The sequence below is a fragment of the Leucopleurus acutus genome (genome assembly GCF_964270905.1).
Source record: "Leucopleurus acutus genome assembly, chromosome: 16".
In the NCBI taxonomy this organism is placed as follows: Eukaryota; Metazoa; Chordata; class Mammalia; order Artiodactyla; family Delphinidae; genus Leucopleurus; species Leucopleurus acutus.
Window position 1 is genome coordinate 26,231,699 of NC_139158.1, and position 19,881 is coordinate 26,251,579.

The 19,881-nt window shown below is 48.8% G+C and overlaps 2 protein-coding genes across 5 annotated transcripts in view; one reads left to right on the forward strand and one right to left on the reverse strand.

The window, feature by feature from the left end:
* The window catches only part of MARF1 (meiosis regulator and mRNA stability factor 1), a 40,792-nt gene extending 34,229 nt beyond the window's left edge, over positions 1-6,563 (forward strand). For 3 of the 4 annotated variants that reach the window (XM_082857701.1, XM_082857704.1, XM_082857702.1), the window contains 4 exons: positions 468-528; positions 612-737; positions 2,112-2,282; positions 3,982-6,563. In XM_082857701.1, coding sequence (XP_082713827.1) covers positions 468-528; positions 612-737; positions 2,112-2,282; positions 3,982-4,226 — 603 coding nt within the window. In that variant the 3' untranslated portion in view covers positions 4,227-6,563. The remainder of the gene's footprint in view (positions 1-467; positions 529-611; positions 738-2,111; positions 2,283-3,981) is intronic. The other variant, XM_082857703.1, reaches the window with a different exon arrangement.
* The window catches only part of BMERB1 (bMERB domain containing 1), a 135,724-nt gene continuing 118,795 nt past the window's right edge, over positions 2,953-19,881 (reverse strand). The window contains exon 5 of the mRNA XM_082857712.1: positions 2,953-3,027. Coding sequence (XP_082713838.1) covers positions 3,024-3,027 — 4 coding nt within the window. The 3' untranslated portion in view covers positions 2,953-3,023. The remainder of the gene's footprint in view (positions 3,028-19,881) is intronic.

A 19,881-nucleotide genomic window follows, 5' to 3' on the forward strand; every position in this document is an offset into this window, starting at 1 on the left:
TGCTGCCTCTCTCTTGGCGGAGGTGGGGGCAGCGTTATTAGGTCGGGGCCCTTGTTTTATGGTCAGGGTAATGAGCTTAGCTTGAGGGGCGTGGGAGAGCCATTAATTCTTTTAAGGTGCATTTAGTATCTGGAAAAAACGGTAAGAGCTCCCACATGAGAACTAGCTTCATTTATATACCAGCTCTGGTGTTTGGGAGGTGATGTTTTTAAAGAGCCATAAAGAGTACTTTTTAAGCTGAGTCTCACAACTTCTAAGACTACAGCTTTTTATAAGCGGCATGTTTCTGCCAGCCTCTGTTGCTTTAAAACAAAGTGTAGAAGATTTTTTCTTGGCGTTAATTTGGTCTTTAAGTCCTAGTATGTTTAAGTATGTTACCAAACACAGTAGGTCACACTCTTCCTGAATTTTAGGGCTTATTTCCCCTCCTTTTCCACTGCTTAACCAGTAGTATGTCTTGTGTGCAGGTGGTCTGGATAAAAGGACATGGTCATAAGAGAATTGTAGTGTTAAAAAATGACATGAAAAGTAAGTAAGCCCCATCCCCTCCCCCTTCAGAAGCCGCAGTTCTTGCCCTGATCCCCCTTTGATGGGTGCTCTTTGTCTTCCAGGTCGTGTGAGTTCACTTGGTCTCCCCTCTGCCAGTCATGAAACCCGGCCCTCAGCTACCGAGCGCATCCTGGAGGTGCCCGAATCTCGCACAGCCTTGGAACTCAAACTCGGAGCAGGTGGTGACGGTAAGAGAGGAAAAACAAAGCAAAGCTGGTGAAATTTTCAGGAAATGGCTTGGGGTGGAGCTGGGGTGGTTTGAGGGGGAAGAACGACGCTGGGTCATTTTCATTCGTTAAAGGTAAGTATTCATGCATTTTCCAAAGGAGTCTGGTGTTTGGTTAAGAACAGAGAAAAACTGGCCTGCATTTGATGGTTGACCGGTTAATGTTCTTGAAGGATGTCGGCAGCCCCCATAATGACAATAAGCCAGCATAATTCAGATGTTAAAGGAAAAAGATTCTGACAGTTATTAGAATACTTCAAGACGATTGCAATGGAGTCAACTCTGCTGCCCTTGGAGAGAGAGATGGAGCTTAGCTATGAATGTGACAAGGACAAGTGGGGGCTTATAGTCAAGGAGCAGAGCAAGGGGGTCGGTGGCTGAGAAACTACCAAGAGGAGACATCAAGGTAGGGGGATTCCTGCCGACCTAAGAGGATTCTTGTTAAAGGCAGGCCAAGGACTTAGACATCAAAGGTTGGGGGTGGGGTGGGATGAGGAACTTGATCAGATATCAAAAGGCTGGGGGATTTTTGCTACACTGACTTCTCAAGATTCTTGTCAAGACTGGACATGGCAAGGACACGAGACACAGAAGACCAAGGTCAAGGTCTGGTGGAGAAGAGGGCTTGGAGGAGCCTGACTCCTGACTAAAGCTGGGTTAGGGAGAGTCTTTGTCACAGGACATTCCTGGGAAAGACTTGATAGTAATGCATTAGTATTACTCAGAACAACATCGAGTCATCCCGATTTTATGTGGAATCTTCTGTGTACTAGATAGAAATCAACTCGCTTGAATTTTGAGTCCATTGCTAGATATAAGAATTTTATGTTCTTAAGACTCTGCAAGTTGTTAAATAGTTACAAGTGCTACTGTGCTCTCTGTTTATAGGATAATCAGCTATGTAGCATTTTACATTTTTACAAAGCACCTTAATGTAGCTCATCCTCTCAAGCTGTCAGCACAGCCTTCAGCAGTAGTTACCTCCATCCTACAAATGAAGGACTGAAATTCCGGGAGGTTAAGTAGCTTACCCAAGAGCACTCAGCGAGGAAGTGACAGAACTGGGACCCAAGTCTTCTAATTCGGACCTTTTGCTCACTTAACTGCTTTCTATGGGTTTTTTAATTTTTCTCAGCGTTTTTTAATTGCCCCTTTGTTCCTAAGAACACAAATCGGGAGATCCTGGCTGTGGCATCTCACCTACCGAGAGTGACCCAGACCTTTCTGTTAATGGCTTTTTTTTAAACCTTGAGTACTTCCTGACCTTAAGGAGAAGGCAGGCTTCAGGCACAGGCCGCGCAGTCCTGAGCGGAGCCCTGCTTGCCGTCTCCCCCAGAGCCCTGTCCGGTGGAGCAGGAGCTCCTCCGCCTGACCAGCGACTCCCCTGTGGACCTATTGTGCGCGCCTGTCCCGTCGTGCCTGCCATCCCCTCAGCTGAGACCGGATCCTGTCATCCTCCAGTCTGCTGACCTCATTCAGTTTGAGGAGCGCCCTCAGGAGCCTTCTGGTAGGAGGCCCTATGTCACTGTGGGGTTTTCTCTGTGGATTTAATTAAACAGTAAACCCTTAATGCCAAGATGTTCACTGTTTGATGGGAGTGGGGAGAGACTCTACCTTTCCAGGCACAAATATACCTGTGAGGATTATTCAGGACCCCCTTTTCCTATCAGGGTTCCTGCTCACAGCCCGAGGTGGCTGAGGGAGCAGCAAGCACGGGAACGATGGTAGTCTTGAGGGGTGCTGCAGCTGCGCTGGGGGTGGGGACCCCACGGGAGAGCGTGCAGGGGCTTCCTGGGCTGTGCTCCCCACCTTTGGAAAGTGCAGCAACTCCAGCGGCAACCCCCGCCTGTCACCAGACATACACATCACCCCCGGTCTGGCCCAGGGGTGAACGACTCCAGAGGGTACTGGGGCTCCGTGGGACTGTGAATAGGGGAGGGAGGGCACCTGTGTCTCGCGCCCCAGCTTGTGCCACAGCTAGAGATGGCATGGGCTGCAGGCTGCTCGGCTAGGAAGAGGCAGAGCCAGGATTGGAGCCCCAGGCCTCTTGTCTTTCTGTCGTGTCCCTGGCCTCCTGAGAGGCTGGCCCACCTGCTCTGTCGAGGTCCTTCCCTTGTCGTCTCCTCTGTTGGGATGGTCCTTCCCCGCTTTGCTGACACTGCCGTCCAGGAGATGACCCTGCTGACCACAGGCCTCGGTCTTCTTAGCAGCCTTTGGCACCGTCACCCAGTGAAAGAGCTGAGGCTGTTTATCTGGAAGATAGTCAGTGAGGAGACGTATACCTACCTGGCTGTGGAGCTGGACCTGGGCTGTGGCGATGGCGGGGGTGGTTCCCCTAGAAGCATAGACTTGGTGGGATATTGATGTTAGCTCTTCTGTGGGTGTAGCCTTGGTGTGTTTAGTGTACTGAGTTCAACCATCCCTGTGTGTCGGGGAGAGAAATAACCTGAGCGGTCCTGGCAGTTCTGTCCGTTATTCTCCCCAGCGAGTCAGCCTGAGAGCTGAGCTGAGGTTCTGCCTCCCTGCCGTCACCCTCAGTCTCTGTGTTCCTTTGGTGCGGGAGCCCCTTGCACATGCAGTGGCAGTCCAAGGTATAAGGACACATCACTTCCAAGCAGTGTCTCTGTACCTACAGCAGGCTAGTTACTTGTGGCTCAGCCAGAGAAAGAGCAGCCTGTGCGCGCTCTGGGAAAAGTGGCTGCTTCACTTCCTGGATTTTTGAGGGTACTTCTGACTCTGTGCAGTTCTCCCCTTATCTCTGCTTGCCCTGCTCCCCACTCCCCCTCCCCAGCCCCACCTTGGGTGCACGAAGAGCACGGTACTCTGTCAGTGGAATAGGCCAGGGCCCCCTGGTACCAAGGCCCCTCCTGGTCTGAAGGTCTTTAGGTCACATGTGGCTTATGGGTCCTTAACTACCTGACAGAGAATGAATGGGCAGAGAAAGTGGAAAAAAATGTTAAACCACTGCGCATTGATTTGTAGCCAAAAACGAAGGTCTCTGAAGTTTTGTAATTCAAGGGAGACCTGAGATGAAGTTTATAAATGTTTGACTTATGTGACACATAATACTGGCCACAGAGCTAATAAGTAAATTATGGCATAGGTGTGACATTTGGGGATTATTTTTTTGAGAAATGAGGAAAACTGAAAACGAACACTTTTTGCAGGTCCTAGAACTGAATGTGTTTGCTTTCCTGTATTTACAGAAATTATGGTTTTAAACCAAGAAGAGAAAATGGAAATTCCAATACCAATGAAGAATGAAAACCTGCCCTCTGATTCCAGCTCATCTGGCATCTCAGCAGCTGTCCCAGTGCCTCCCTGCCTCTCCACGGAAACCCCAGAGTCGCTACTCAGCAAGGACCCTGTGGAAAGCCCAGCCAAAAAGCAACCCAAAAATAGAGTAAAATTGGCAGCCAACTTTTCCTTTGCACCTATAACCAAGCTTTGAGTCTCGTTTTGAACATAGAATTAGGATGGGAAAGCACTGTCTGATTCTGCACACAAAAGTGGGTTCAAAAAAACCTTTTCTGTTTTAATGAAGACCCCCTAGAAACCAGTTACTTCATCTTTAGACATATTCCATAATGTTTTGTTTCTCTTACATTGACACAGCTTTGAGCTGAATTTTTTCTTTGTTTTTCCCCTACTTATTTGAAAAAAAAAAAATTCTGTCATTTGTTAAAGAATCCTTAATATATTTTAACAAATTTTTGTTAGTTACTATGAAGTGTAACGGTGTTCTGTAAGAAGACAGCAGTGAGAACTCAGCAAGGAGGAAGTGGTTTTACTTCCATCAAGCCATGTCAGTGGTAAAATCTTACATGTAGCATAATATAGTCTCTAAGCCTTTGCTTACTGATGTTTTCAGACAGTATTAAATCAAATGCATGAGGTGTCTTTGAAGCAAAGCCTGTTCTGTGATCCTGTGCAATCACAACACTGAAGGAGAATGGTGGGCGAGGCAGGAAGAATGTATTTTCTGGTTGGATGTGAAGGCTCCTGGCTTCCCTGTGACTTGTAAGCGTGCCTTGTTTTTTATTTAACTATGTCTGTAGTTGACAAATGTGGCTTCATCACAGATTTTTAAAAATGTTTCCACTTTGGGGTTCCATTTAGGAGCTTTCTAGAAAGTCAAGGATGTTTTAAGCTTCCCTTTTATGTTAAGTTCCAGTTTGATATGGGTTAGGTTAAGGAAAAGGAGATGGTCTTGGTGTCATGAATTTAAAGTCAGCATTTGAATTCCAACACACATTATTGTGTGTCGAGAGGCAATGTTGGGAAGAGAGTCTGATTTTCTAAAATATGCATCAAATGCATAAATTACAAATCAGAGCTGAGGAGGGAGGTGCTTTAACAGGAACGGTATCAATGCTCTTTCCACTAGGAAGAGACAGAAATTCTATCTATACATAGGAAGGCCAAGGTTGATCAACTTAACCTTGTATTCATAATTTTAAAGCTGGTTTTGGTAGCTGGGAAGCTTTGTGTGTGAGTATTTGTGTCTGTTAACTCAGTGTCTTTTAATAGTGTCTGCTTTTACTCTGTTACTTCTTGCTGTTGGAAGCATGTTTGGGTTTTTTTGTGGTGTCTGATGTTGGCATTTGGGAAAAGCCAGCTTTTGAGGGAGCACTGCCCTGTGGAATGACCTTCGCCTTGAGGTGGCTGAGGCATCCGGTGACAGGCAGCCTCTTACGCCTCCTGGAGAAACCTGACATTTACAATGGGTTGTATTTGTTGGGCAAAAAGGCGGATTCGTTCATAGAGCAGAAAAAACCTGTAGGCATAAGGTCTTCCACTAGTTAGATGGTTTCTTTTGGGGAAATGATTATATTTTGTAACTTCTAGAAAGCCAGAAAATGGGCTCTGATTTCATAGCCAGCATTTTGATAAAATGCCACAAAATAAGGGCTATTGAGAGATTTTTACAAGTAAGATTTTTTGTTCCCCAAATCTTTTAAATGAAGCCAGTGATTCCCAGTTCTCAGCACATGGCCCCAACCAAGATGGAACGGCCCTGGGAAAGCCTTCTAGGCATCATGGCACTCTTGAGTCCTCCCAAAGGCATTTCCTCTACCGACACAGTGTGACAGGAAGTAAAATGCAAAGGTGCACTTTTTTGTAAGAAGCTTTTAAACAGTGTGACAAAGTTGGTGTTGAGAACATCAGTGGCCTTATTCTGAGATTTCATAAGGCTGAGTTTGCACACGTGGACTTTAGTTTTGCTCGAAGGTAAAGAATGTGGACTTTAAAGATGTAAGAGGCACCATTACAAGTCACTAGGGACAGCCTCAAAGAGCAGCTTCTTTGGGCAACAGACAAAGAAGAGACTGGAGTTGTGCGCTGTGGTGTGGGTGTGGTTGAATTGTTCACTGGAGTCACCTGTCAGCCTGGGACGCGTGTGTGACTCCAACAATCGCTGTTTGAAGGTGTGAGAATACAACGAAGCTCGTTGTGTTCGTAATGTACTCCACAATGGCCAGTCCAATTGCTATTTTTTTTTAATCTAGAGGTTTAATTGAATGATGTGACAGAATGATGTATGAGAATTAAGACAACGAAATTCTTTATTTCTGGGTGGAAAGATGTACCAGATTAGATTTATCTGTTTAAAAAAAGACAAAAGTTATCATCAAAACCCCCTTTCCCATCTTGCACTGTTTGTTTTGGATTGAGCTTGGGGGAAGAGATGTTTTTCTTAACTGTCTACTTTGTTTGAACACTTTTTCTGTGGTTCAAGTGCTGTTTTGTGTGTTGGGACCAAACAGTTGTCAATAAACTTTAAAAGCAAGCATCAAATTTGAGTTTTGCAAGTGAGTGTTTTGTTTGTTTGAGGTGGGGGATTGTATACCAGTCCAGTTGTGTCAGCTTCTCATCCCTTCTGAGAATCTCTGAGATGGAAAACAAATTGGTCTGTCGTCTTAGAGCCTCTTTAAATTTGGCATCTGGCCCTGGCAGGTTACTGGACTATTGGCCCTTGGTGGTCAGGACCCTCCAGGGTTTCCAGCCTCGCTCCAGCTCATAATCGTTTGGGGAAAATACAATAATCACAAATACCCTCCAGTTATAAAACTTGGGATAATTCCTAGGAACTCTCTCCCTGGGAAAGAAATCCATTTTGCAGGCCACCTTGGTTTTTGTCACTGCCAAGCATGCTTTTTGAATAGCCTATTTGAAAGAGACTTCTTTCACAGATTCCATTGTGAAGCCCTTTTCCTGAGACCACTGTTACTCCCCACCCACTCTCCACTCCCGTCTCAGGATTTTGAAAGGACCCAGAAGAGACTTGAATGTTTGGGTAAATTGCTTCTTGATGAAGTGCAGTTTTTTTAAAGTTCAACATTAAAAGTCTCTTAAAAACCTCTGGCAATCCTTTCAAAACACCTTTCACGGTAGCCAGTTTTTGCCAGGAAACTTGAGCAGCCACTGTGCCCCTTTAGAGGGGGCAAGGGAATTTGGAAGGTCTAGATTGCAGGTTGAAACAGGGCGTCACATTTATCTTTGTGCAATTCCCATCCGGTCTGGAGATGGCAGCCTAGCAGACGTGGTCAGAGTGAAAGCAGACCTGTCCACACAGAGGAGATGGATGTGACCTTCTAGGACCTGACTTCAGATGTGCAGTTGACCTGTGTGTTCCCTCTACCATGAGGAGCCTCGTGCTTTGGGACTTAGCTTCTCTGGTTTCTAGCTGCTTCATATGGGCAGAGTCCGAGTCCTCAGAAGCACCCCTGTCCCTCCTGCAGCAGGGACCTGCTCTAGTCCCCGTTCGCGGGTGGGGACAGGTCACATATTGGCTCTAGGGCTGGGGAGGAGCAGGAATCCTGGCTCTGCCCCATAAACCAGCAGTCAGCAAGGTCTCCGTCACTGCTTTGCTTGACCTCACGCCCTCCTGCATGGCTATACTGCAGGCTCGTACTGTCGCTGGCCAATCTCCCAGCTGCTAATGTGATTCTACAGCATCAGCCTGGTCTAACTAATGCCACTCTTGGGGGAGACATGCAGTGGAGACTGATCTAATTTGCTTGCGTGGATTAATACTTTCAAGGCTGAGTGTCGAGTCTCTCTCCCAGGAGAGTTCTAGTCTCTCCCTGGGAGGTAGGCAGCCCTGCGGCACAGCTTAGGTTGGAATGTGAGGAAACCTGGTCGCCTTTGGGATGCAGTTGGCAAATTATAGAACTGGTGGGAAAGCAGGCCCCTCAGTTTTCAGGTGTGTGGGACAAGATCAGAGATTGAGGGCCAGAACCTTCCTCAGCAAGATGAAGAGAAGGATTCACATGTCCTGGGAAGGAAGGATTTGGAAATGGGGAGAATTTAGGGTCCAGAGGAGGAAAGGAGAAGAAGCATCTGTAGTTGAAGCTAAAGACCTGGCCGCTGGGCCCCTCATCCCACATTGGTGAACCAGCTAGGGGCGCTGCAGTGGTCAGGGTGGCCCTTCCATCTCTGCCCGAAAGCCTTCCCGATGCTGGGCCTGGTGTGAGAGAACCCCGACCCTGCTCCCACCCCTTCTCCCTCGCAGACCTGAGTCACAGTGAGTGCAGACAGACCCACCCACAGGCTGTAGGGGCCCAGCCCTCGGTGTTAGCTGCGCCTAGTGTGTCTGGGCCAGACATGGAATCAGGAAAGAAGTTTCGGAAAAGAAAGCTCTGTTCTGAAGTGGAATCCCTGTTTCGTTTCTGTACGTGGGGAGACCAGTGATGTTTTGCACATGGACTCTGAGGCTTGGCCTCTGCTGACCCTCCCGCATCTCCCCCAACCCCAGCCCCCCCGAGGGCCCTGGGTTCTGCCGGCTGTCAGCTGGAAGCCACCTGCAGACCCTGGAGGCTGCCTACAGTTCCCGGCCACTTGGGCTTCCTCAGAATGGCAGCTCAGTTCATCAAGCCAGCAAGGAGAATTTCCAGTCCTCTAAGAGGGAGGCTTGTGTAATGTAACCTAATCAAAGAAATGACTTCCCATCACCTTTGCCAACTTCCATTAGTTAGAAGCAACTCCTAGTTTCAGCAGATGAATTTACATGGATGATACGTAAATTTATCCATAGTTGATGAATTTGAGTGAGTGACTGACATCAGAGGCCTAAGACATCCAGTTTCCAGCTCCTGGTGCGGGAGGAAAGGGATCCCTGGGCTGGGCTCAACCTTCTGAGGGTCAACAACCAAGCTTCAAAGCTGCAAGGCCTTAAAGACTGACCAACCCAACCACTCTCCACCCCCATGGTGAGGTTACAGATGGGGACAGTGAAGCTGGAGAGGGTGAGCCATTGCCCAAGCCACTCTGTGGCACAGCTGGGCTGGAGTTCCTGTCTACACAGCTCCGAAGTCTAGTCTTTCTGGAGCCAGTGGGTGCCAGGCCCTGAGCCAGTTGTGGGGCCCCCAGTGAGTAAGACACAGGCCTCTCCCATAGCAGCAGGACTCGGGGCTCAGACAGGGAGACCAGAGAGGGAGTCAGGATCACCAGGAAAACATGTTTAAGATGCAGATTGTCGGCTAAAACTGAGATAGGCTGGGACCTGGGACCCTCCACAGGAGTGCTTGTTCCTGCCCCTGGACAAATGTCTCCTTGAGCGACAGATACAAAGAAACTATACAAGGGACTAAAAATAACTGCATGCATGCGCAGTTGGAGCAATGATGAACAATAAGATACAAAATGGCCACAAGCGAACTGCCACTTGTGATGTGCCAGGAGCAAAAGCAGGGTACTGTACATGATTCCTGTACACAGCACCACCGAGGGGGTGGGCAGGCCACCTAAGCCACCCTTCCAGTGGACCCACCAATCTGCCCCCAACCTCACCCTATTGAAGGAACCAGCTTGCCAGCCCTTGGAAAGCGAGCAAGGGCACCTGTTTCTTGTTTTCGTTCCCTTGTGCTTGCAGCATGAGTCCCAGTAAAGCCTTGCCTGAATTTCTCGTCTGGCCTCTTATCAATTTCTATTGATAAAAGAGTTCAAGGGCTCAGGTCAGCCAAAAAAACCACCGGCCTGGGCTCTTCAAAGCTGTCAGGGTCATGAAAGACAAAACGATTGAAGAAGGTTAAAGAGACGGGGCAACACATAGCACACTTGTTCCTGGACCAGATTCTGTATAGCAGAGGAGGAGAATAATGGAAAATATTGGGACAATCAATAAAATGTAAATGCTAGATCATAGTGTCGTGTCGCTGGGCTTTGCAAATTGTTCTGTAATAGGAAAGAGAACCCTTGTTCTTTAATACGCGCTGAAGGATTTAAGGGTGAAGCAATATCATGTCTGCAGCTAAAGTCATTCTTGGAAAAAAACAAGCACGTAGAGAAAGGGAGTGATGAAGCAGACGTAGCAAAACGCTAGCAATCACTGAATCTGAGTCAAAGGGTGTACAGGGATTCTTTGTACTGTTTTAAAGACAACTTCTATAAATTCAAAATTATTTCAAAATAGGGGAGTTCCCTGGTGGCCTAGTGACTAGGATTCTGGGCTTTCACTGCCGTGGCCCAGGTTCAATCCCTGGTCAGGGAACTGAGATCCTGCAAGCCGCGCGGCATGGCCAAAAAAAAAAATTTCAAAATAAAAAATTATCTTAATATTGTTGAATAGGCTCCCAGGCCTCTCTGGGGGTTGAGGACTGAAAGTGGGGCCCATAGGCTCGGAGCTGCCTGGCCCAGGGCCACGCTTTGTTCGAAGACTAAAGCCACAGAAATGCTTCCTCTGGGGTTTCTTCTCTCCAAATGCATAGATTGTGGTTCTCATGGGTAAACAGTTGCTGTTCGAACCTGAACAAACAGCTCTTTGGTAAAGCAAGTCAAGAGCATGCTAGAGGCCCATGGGGGACTGACAGTCCCAGAACCACTGCATTCCTTTCAGGCCTGAGCTGCCCACGGGGCTGGGCCGGATGTCAGAGAGAGAAGGGGACACAGAGAACTGAATCAGCCCAAGGGCTCTGAGTTCTGTCTTGGCTTCAGCAAGCTCGCTGGTGACCTTAACAAACCCCTTCCCTGCTCTGAAAGCCTGTTTGTTATTCTCCTTTTTTTTTGTTTTGGCTGCGTTGCGCGGCATGTGGCATGTGGGATCTTATTTCCCCCACTAGGGATCGAACCCGCACCCCCTGCAGTGGAAGCGCAGAGTCTTAACCACTGCACGGCCAGGGAAGTCCTGTTTCTTAGTAAAAGGCAGCAGACACTTGTTTTTAACTTCCCAGCATCTCTTCTCTCCTCTTCTGGCACAACTGGGCTGACATCACACTCTGTCCCCAGAGTCAGCCTTTGGACCCCAGCTTGGCTGAGAGAGATCTGCACCCCATGGTCCAGCAAGTGATTCGGGGCTGGGCATGTGACCCTAGCCAGGCCTGGGAGACTCCAGGCTGGCATTCTTGTTGAAATCTCTGGATTGTTCCTCCAGAAGGCCCAGGGAATGGAAGCCAGGAGCTATAGCTGCAGCCATACAAGGACAAAGCCGGCACGAGGGAGGTGGGATGGAGAGGTAGCAAAACATGGAAAACAGGCCCAGGTGACATCGTTTGAATCCCTGGACCTGCTGATACCCTAGGCCTTGGACATCCCAGCCCAGGAGCCAGGAAGTGCCCTTATGTTTTTGCCTGTTTGGCTTCAGTTTGGGTCTTTTACAGCCAAAAAGATCTGTTAAAAACAAGTCAACAGGCACTAAATGGAGTCACTTATGCTAAGCCCCATGTCACCAAAACAAGACTTCACTACAGTTTCAGCCCTAACCAGTTGATTAGGAATCGTCATCTGCCTGATGGCCCCCTGTCATCCCCTAAAGGAAAGCGACCTTGCCATAATCTCCCTGCTGTTTGGTCTGGGGTAACTTCCTTGTCCTGTTCCCTTCTGCCTATAAAAGTCTCATTTTGTACAGTCCCTCAGAGTGTCTTTCTATCTGCTAGTTTAGATGCCACCTGATTCACTGAATAAAGCCAATAAGATCTTTAAAGTTTATTTAGTTGAATTTTTTTTCTTAAACAAATCCCAATGCAGAGAGTTCTAGTTCCACACGGGGTACGGAGGGGGGCACTGAGACATTCCTGCAGCCCAGGAGAGCCCTCTGGGTGGGTGGCTCCCTGCCCACACGCTACCCCCCACTCCTCCTCCAGCTCCTCTCCCTGCCACGTCTTGTTGCTGAGATGTGTCCTCCCTCAGGACAAGTCCCTCTGAAACAGGAGGAAAGGGGGCAAGGCACAACCTTTATAATAGTGACAGAGCCCAAGGATACGACATAAACTGATTAGAACCAAATAGGTCCAAGATGGAGGATGAGTCGACTTCCACTAGACTTTAAGCCTCCTCGTAACACATCAGCAAGCTAAATGACACACCCACAGCTGCCGCAACAGTTCCAAGGCCAGACCATAAAGGTCAAAACGTGGGCGGTGGCCCAATTTCAGGAAATCCCCGCCCCTTCCTGAAATAGCTGGAATACTCCTCCCACTCATTAGCCTATGAAATTACCCACTCCTATAAAAACTGACAACCCCATACCCTGGTGCCTTTCTCACCTTCTGAGATGGCCCACACTCTGTCTGTGGAGTGTGTTTGTCTCTAAGTAAATCCACTTCTTACCTATCACTTTGTCTCTCACTGAATTCTTTCTGCCACGAGACACCGAGAATCTGAGCTTCATTAAGTCCTGAGACTGGGTGTGTGACCTCAGTTAAAATATTGTGGGTTCAAGTCCCAATCTGGGTTTTGGCTGGCTTCCAGCCCCAGCCCGTGGGTCCAAGTCCCGATCTGAGTTGCACAGTTTCACCTGCGCCCCAGACTCCAATAGCCTCCCCCTCCCATGTTCCCACAGCCTCTGTGCTCACCCCATGCTAGCATGACAGAGGAAGCCCACAATTCTTCATGACAAACCAAACCTGATGCTGGGGCTTTTCCTGAGAGAGGAACCATGAGGCACGTGTATCTTATCAGGAGAGAAATGAATCATCTTTGTGGGTGGGACATGAGCCTGGAGCTGGCTGGCAGCACAGCTGAGGCTTCTCTGGAAATGCAAAGGGGATGCAAGTTGAGGTCAGTGGCGAAGGCTGGAGGGAGCTGAATTGTTCGAAGAAAGTGAAAGGGAAATTGCTGGTGGAGAGGCCTGGGGATGGGGTGAGCAAGAGGGTGGCCGGTGGCAGAGCTGATGGAAATGGGAATCAAGGAGTCCAGCATCACCGGTTTGTGGGGCTGTGATGCAAACCCCCTCCCACTCCCATAATCCTTCTGGAAGGTCGGGAGACCTTGAGCAGCATGGTTTTGAAACCGAGAAGGACCCTGTGGGGCTTCTGGGCATGGAAGTCTTTCTGTCCCCTGTTTCTTGTTTGTAGGGAATAGACCCCAGCCTCCATGACCTTCCCTGAGTTCCAAAGGGCAGATTCGAACAGTTGCTAATCAAGGGAGGAACAGCCAGGAAACCACCTGAGGCAAGATTAAAGGGACCAGAGAAGTTCATCAAGATTAGGAGACCCACCACCTGAGACAAGATCAAGGGAGTGCCAGCCCTGCACACACCCTAATGTTGTCAGCAACCCCACCCTTGAACTATTGCTATAAAACTCATCAAATCCTCCTGGGTTGAGACACACAATTTTGAGAGGCACGAGCCTGCCGTGTCCCCCTTTTCCTGGCAAAGCAATAAAGCTATTTTTTTCTACTTCACCCGAAACTCTGTCTCCATGATTCGATTTGGCACCAGTGCACAGAGGCTGAGATTTCAGCATCAGTTTCTGGGGCTGAGTTCCACGTGGACTTGGCAGAAGTAGAGGGAGGGGAAGGGTGTGGGGAGGACATGAGGGCTGTAGAGAGTGGATGGGGGTGCAGTCAGGGCCAGGTGTGACTGTGGAACTATATGCCCAGGATGGTGCAGACACTGGGGAAGCACGTGGAACGGGCCTTGGCCAACATTTAGGTTACAGCCACTTTTGTCATATGGCAGCGTGTCCACGGCTCTGCTATTAGCTTCACGAGGGCAGGACCCGGGTTGGGCTTGCTCACCCTGCATCCCCAGCCTCCAGCCCTCCAAGAACCACAGGCAGGTTTGGGCAGCCTTTCTGTTTTTCCAGCTTCCTACATGCAGATGTAGGCAATAATAATCCACTTTGCCCAGTGCCTTGCTCTAATCCCTCCCATGCACTGTCTCATTTACCCCCACCCACCCCCGTGGTTCTCTCCATTTCACAGATCTGGACACCTAGGCCCCGACAGGTGAAGGAACCCCCCCAGGCTTACACAGGGAGTGGTCGATCTTAACCCCGGCAGGCTGACACCAAGCCGGAGCCCTTCCTCACTTTCTAGCTTCCCTTCCCTGCGGCTAATCCCGCTGGGCAGTTGATGCTGGTCTCCCTCCCTAGAACCCGAAGGCAGGACTGTCCTGCTCTGGTTCATCGCTGTGTTCCCTGGTACCTGCCAAGGGAGGCATTCTCGAGACACATGTAGGGAAAAGTGACTGGACATGTGCTCCTCAAACCAGCTTTCCTGAGAGTCTCGCCCCAGCCCCTGATGGCCTCCCAGCTGTCCTGAGTCTTGGCTGGTGGCCTTGGGCACGTTGGAACTGCTTCTTCTCAAGCTGCAGATGAGCTGAGTTGTTGAGCCCCTGCAGCCCAGGGCTGTCCAGCCAGCACGGAATGGAAAGGTGCATAAGAGCCTCTGTGGCTGCTGGCATGGCCATGAGTCACCTCTAATTGAGCACAGCTCAACAGGGAGTGGGGTGGTGATGCTGCTGGGATTAGAAATGAGAAATAAACACCTGGCCCTGGCTCTCACCCCAGCTCTCAGACTCGAGTCCTGGTGCTCTACCACTTACATGCTGTGTGACCTTGGGCTAGTCACTTCCCCTCTCTGAGCCTCAGTTCCCCATCTGCCACATAGGAGTGATGAGCCCTCCCTCCAGTGGGATAGAGTGTAAGGGATCACTCCCTGCCGGATGCATCTGGCTCCCACACCAGCGCCTTGCTAAAATTCTCGCAGCAAGCCAATCCTGTTGCAAAGTCCTTTTCATAAAATTCTTATGGGTGCATGACCTCTGGGTCAAGTTGGATGCTGCAGCACACACCCTCCTTGACATCGCCTGGTGTTCCTTCTTCCTTCCCAGCTGCTCCTACTCAGTCTGTTCCCTTAAACGTTGGTGTGATCAAGGGTCTGAAGCTGGAGGAGCAGTGAGGAAGGAGGTGGGAGAGACACGCAGGGGCTAGATTGAGTAAGGCTTTGAAAACCAGGTCCAAGCCCCAAGACTACAAGGATGGAGGGGAAGGTGCAGGAGAGTTTTAAACTGGGAAGCAACACACCCGGATAGATTTGCACTTTAAGGAGGCCATTTTGGCTTCAAAGTGGTGCACAGGTAGATCAGAGAAAGGCTGGCAGGGAATCTGAGAAGTTCTTGGCACGAGAATAACGTGTGAAGGTCCAGGAGAGGTGCCAACAGAGAGCGTGGCCAGAAGAACCAAAAACCCAAAGAAGCTTTCTGCAGCCCCAGTTCAAAGAGGGATCCAAGCAAGCAGGGGGGATGAGACTGAGACAGAGGGAAGGGGGCATGGCACAACCTTTAAAAGAATGACAGGGCCACTGAGAATACAACATAAACTGGTTAGAACCAATGAGGCCCACGATGGCAGAAGATCTGACTTCCAGTAGACCTTGAGCCTCATCGTATGCTCATTACATTAGCGTATGATAAATGATACACCCACAGGCACCATGACAGTTCCAAGGCCAAACATAAAAGGCCAAAAAGTGGGTGGTGGCCCAATTCCTGGAAAACCCTGTCCCTTTCCCCCGAAATCATTGGAATAATCCTCTCACTTATTAGCCTATGAAATTACGCAGCCCACAAAAACTAACCACCCCATATTTTGGGGCCTGTCGCCTTCTGAGGTGGCCCACACTCTTCTGAGGTGGCCCACACACTCTGAGGTGGCCCACACTCCACACTATGGAGTGTGTATCTCCCTAAATAAACCAGCTTTCCCGCTTAGTTCTCAGGGCAGAACTACCTGCTTGTATGCCTCCCAGGCATCCTATGTGAATAAATCTACTTCTTGCCTATCACTCTGCCTCTTGCTGAATTCCTTCTGCGCTGAGACATAAAGAACCTGAGCTTCAGTAAGTCCTGACACCAGGTGAGTGATTCTAACTAAAAGACAGAAGGTTTGAGTCCCAGCCCATGGATTCAAGTCCCAATCTGAGTTTTGGCTGGATTCGAATCCCATCTAAGGTGCGATTGGGTTCGTGTCCCAATCTGAGACCAGGTGTGTAGTTTCAGGAGCCTCAAGGGAAGAAGGAATAGAGGGTTGTTTGTTAGTGGGAGGGATTTGCTTAAACACTGATGGGGAGAGGAAGGACAGTTGAGGCTACAGGAGGGGGCCGGGGGTGGGGGAGAATGAATGGCCATCCCACCACTAACTGCCCATGGCACCTTGGACCACTTCCTCATCTACAGAGTGGAAGTAATACAGTAAGAAGATAGGGCTAGGGAGTCCCCGGAGAAAGAGAACCAGGCATGGCTTTCTTGACATAAGAGAACCCATTTTGGCCTAAGCCATTTGGTGAGCTAAGCCTGGCCACGATTCTTACCCTTGAACAGGTCCCAGTCATCAATGATCTTAAGGGGACAAAAGAAGACAGGAACAGAGAAAAGACAAACAATAGTGCAGTGATAAAGCGGAGTCCTAGTGCCTCCTCAAGGGCTATACATCACGATCTGATACAGTGCTTGAGTTCTGCAGGAACTAAGGACCCCACCCAGGTGGAGGATGGAATGATGAGGTTGACCCTCCTGACTTCAGTCAACTAAGGCTTGGACTCTGTCGACCTTGGGCCCAATTCTATGCTGAATTCTCCTCTGCTCAAGCCCCTTCATGAATATGCATGTACCTTTAGCTTAAAACCTCCCCAATTTTGCTGTTGGGGAGGCACTGCTTTGGGAAAGAACCCTGATATTCCCCTTACTTGCTGCAAGTAATAATAAATCCTTCCTTCTCTTGATCTTTGCTTGGTTGTGTCTATTGGCTCAACACCCACCAAGAGGCAAATCCAGTTTTCGGGTATCAGTAATAGGATCTGCCTTGTGGGGTTGACGTGAAGAACAGAAAAGAAAATGTGCATACATGTTCAGTGCACAGCGATAGGCTTTCAATAAATGTTTCTCCAGTTATCATCATGTCCCCTCCCAACCAACTTCCAAAAGGAGTAAGTCTGGGGGTGTGGGACCCCGAGGCCTGCAAGGTTTCCCAGCTTTGCAGGCAGCCCTGGTGATCTGGGAGCACCTTGAATAATTACTTTCTTCTGCTCTTCTGTGAAAACCTAAATAAATGGTGGTTTATTGGCTTTAAAAAAATCAATAGGAATGGTAGGACCATAAGTTACGATGTTCCCCAGAGCTCAGTGGGTGTACTAGAGGCAAGATTTTTATGAGGGTTTTGATTTTTTTTAGCTTGTTGGAGCAGTGAGTGACTGCTGTCTAATTGGTCTGAGGTCAGGCCTTCCAGACACACGTTTTCCACCAGGAAGGGAGTGTGGCGGGCCCTTTGCAGCCTGAGTTTTTATTGCAAGAGTGGGAAGAATCTGCATAATCAGGTTAAATAGTGTCACCCTGAAACCGAGCAGGACCCCATGGGGCTCCTGGGCGTGGAAGCCTTTCTGTCTCCTGTTTCTTGTTTGTAGGGAATAAACCCCAGCCTCCATGACCTTCCCTGAGTTCCAAAGGGCAGATTTGAACAGTTGCTAATCAGGGAAGGGAGGGGACGCAGAGACAGGGTAGGAGCAGTAAAGAAACAATAGTGCAGCCTTGGGGAAGGGTCCTGGTTCTGCCTCAAGGGATACACATAAAAATATCTTTGAGCTCTTTACAGAACTAAAACCCCCAATAAATGGAAGATGTTGTCATTCTTTATTCCAGAGAAGACCACCTGAGGCCAGATTAAAGGAACCAGAGAAGCTCGTCAAGAGATTACCTGAGACCAAATTAAAGGAGTGCAGGCCCTGCACACACCCTAATTTTATCAGCAACCCTACCCTAAACCATTGCTATAAAACTCCTTACCAAATTCTCCTGGGTTGTGACACAGTTTTTGAGGGCAGGAGCCCACTGCATCCCCCTTTGCCTGGCAAAGCAATAAAGCTATTCTTTTCTACTTTACCTAAAACTCTCTCTCCGAGATTTGATTCAGCACCAGTGCCTAGAGGCTGAGTTTTCAGCACCACTCCCTCCCCCAAATTCATGCCTACTTGCCATCTCAGAATGTGACCTTATTTGCAAATAGGGTCTTTGCAGAAGTTGTTACGGTAAGAATCAAGATCTGTCATCCCAGATTTAGGGTGGGCCCTAAATCCAATGACTGGTGTCCTTATAAAAAGAGAGGACCAGAGACACAGACAGAGGAGACCACGTGAAGATGGAGGTAGAGATTGGTGCAATAACATTGCCAGGGGCTGCCAGGAGCTGGAAGAGGCAAGGAAGCATTCTTCCCTAGAGCCTTCAGGGGGAACACTGCCCTGAGGACACTGACTTCTAGCCTCCAGAACTTTGAGAGGATCAATTTCTGTTGTTTAAAGTACGCTGGTTGAGGGAATATGTTATGGAAGCCCTAGGAAGCTCATGCAGCCTGGCTTCATGCTTGGTCTAGGGCGGTGCCCTCTGAGGCCAGATGGTGGCCCTGGCAGTGGCCTGAGGGAGCCTCTTCAGCTTCCTAATGGCAGGAAGTGTTGTGTGGGCCGAAGCTTGGACTGAAGCAGAAGCACATCAGTGACAGAGCGGGAGGGGCTGATGGTGCACTGCCCACCAGGAGGGGCCATCAAACTCAGAGGTATTTTGTGTCAACTCCAAAGCTGCTGTGACTAGAGAGACCTTCAGGTTAACTCTTGATTTACAAATATTTTTTTAAAATGTGACCCATTTAAATTAGAACCTTACTTCTAGGAGTTTGTCTTAAGGAAAAATCAGAAATTCAGATGAAGCTTTGTCCCCCCCAGATGTTTATCCTGACATAGCTTATAATACTGAAAAACCAGAAACAGCTTAATTGTCCAACACTGAGGGACTGGTTAGATAAATTACGGTATATCCACAAGATGGATTACTAGGCAGCCATTGTAAATATTAATGAAGAGTGTTTAATGTTTACAAAGAGCTTTTAATGATGTGGCAGAATGACAGTGATACTATGATAAGTGGAAAAAGAAAACTGTTATAGAATGGTACAATAGGATGCCAATCATGAAAAAAAAAATCATGCAAAAAGACAGAGAGGAAATATGCCAAAATGTCAGAGTGGCTGGAGGAATGATGGGAGTTAAAAAAACAAAAACACTTCTTTATACTTTCTGTACTTTTTAAATGATTAACTATGTACACGGGTTACTTCTATAGTCAAGAAAAAAGTAAAAACTTTAAAAATGCTGTGTACGTGGTTTCCATTTTTATTTTCTCTGATGGATGATTGCACATCAGCAAATCTTGAGTTATGCTAACTACTTAGGCCGGTCACGACACACACACACGTACAGAGAGGTCACATGGGCTGTGCCGGGCTGGCTGTAGCAAATGTACATCAAGTTACACAGGTGGAATTGTTAGGCTGGTTAAAATACACCACCGAATGATGGGACACGGTTGGGTCAGGCCGCCTCTCCTGCCTGCCATTGTTGTTTGCGGAGGTCTGTGTGTTAGGCTGGTGAGTGGCGTCCTGCTGGCACTCCGTCCATCCGGTGGCCCCCGTGGGTGGAGAGTGCCTGGGTCAGCATCTGCTCTGGGTCCCTTCTCATCTGCCCTTGCCTCGTGTTGGAGCTCCCAGCTCTCTGCTACCTCTCCCAAGTACTAGGTGTGCTCCAGCCGGGGCCCCATCCCCACTCTGCTCCACACACCTGGGACAGACGTTGCAAGGGAAGGAAGAGCCAAGATCGAATGGACACACTCCTGATACAAGCCGTGCCCAGACACAGGAGGGGAGGAAGCGGGAGACGTGACCACAACACCACACACAAGCTCAGTCTTTACAGATGGGCCCTCTGTGTCTCTAGACACATGGGCTGTGTGGAGCCCTCCAGGGCACAGCCCCTGGGAGAGGACAGATCGGGCCGTTTGGGGCAGCCTGACAGCAGAACTAGGAGCATGGATGGGGGATGTGTCCAACATGGTGCCAGACTGT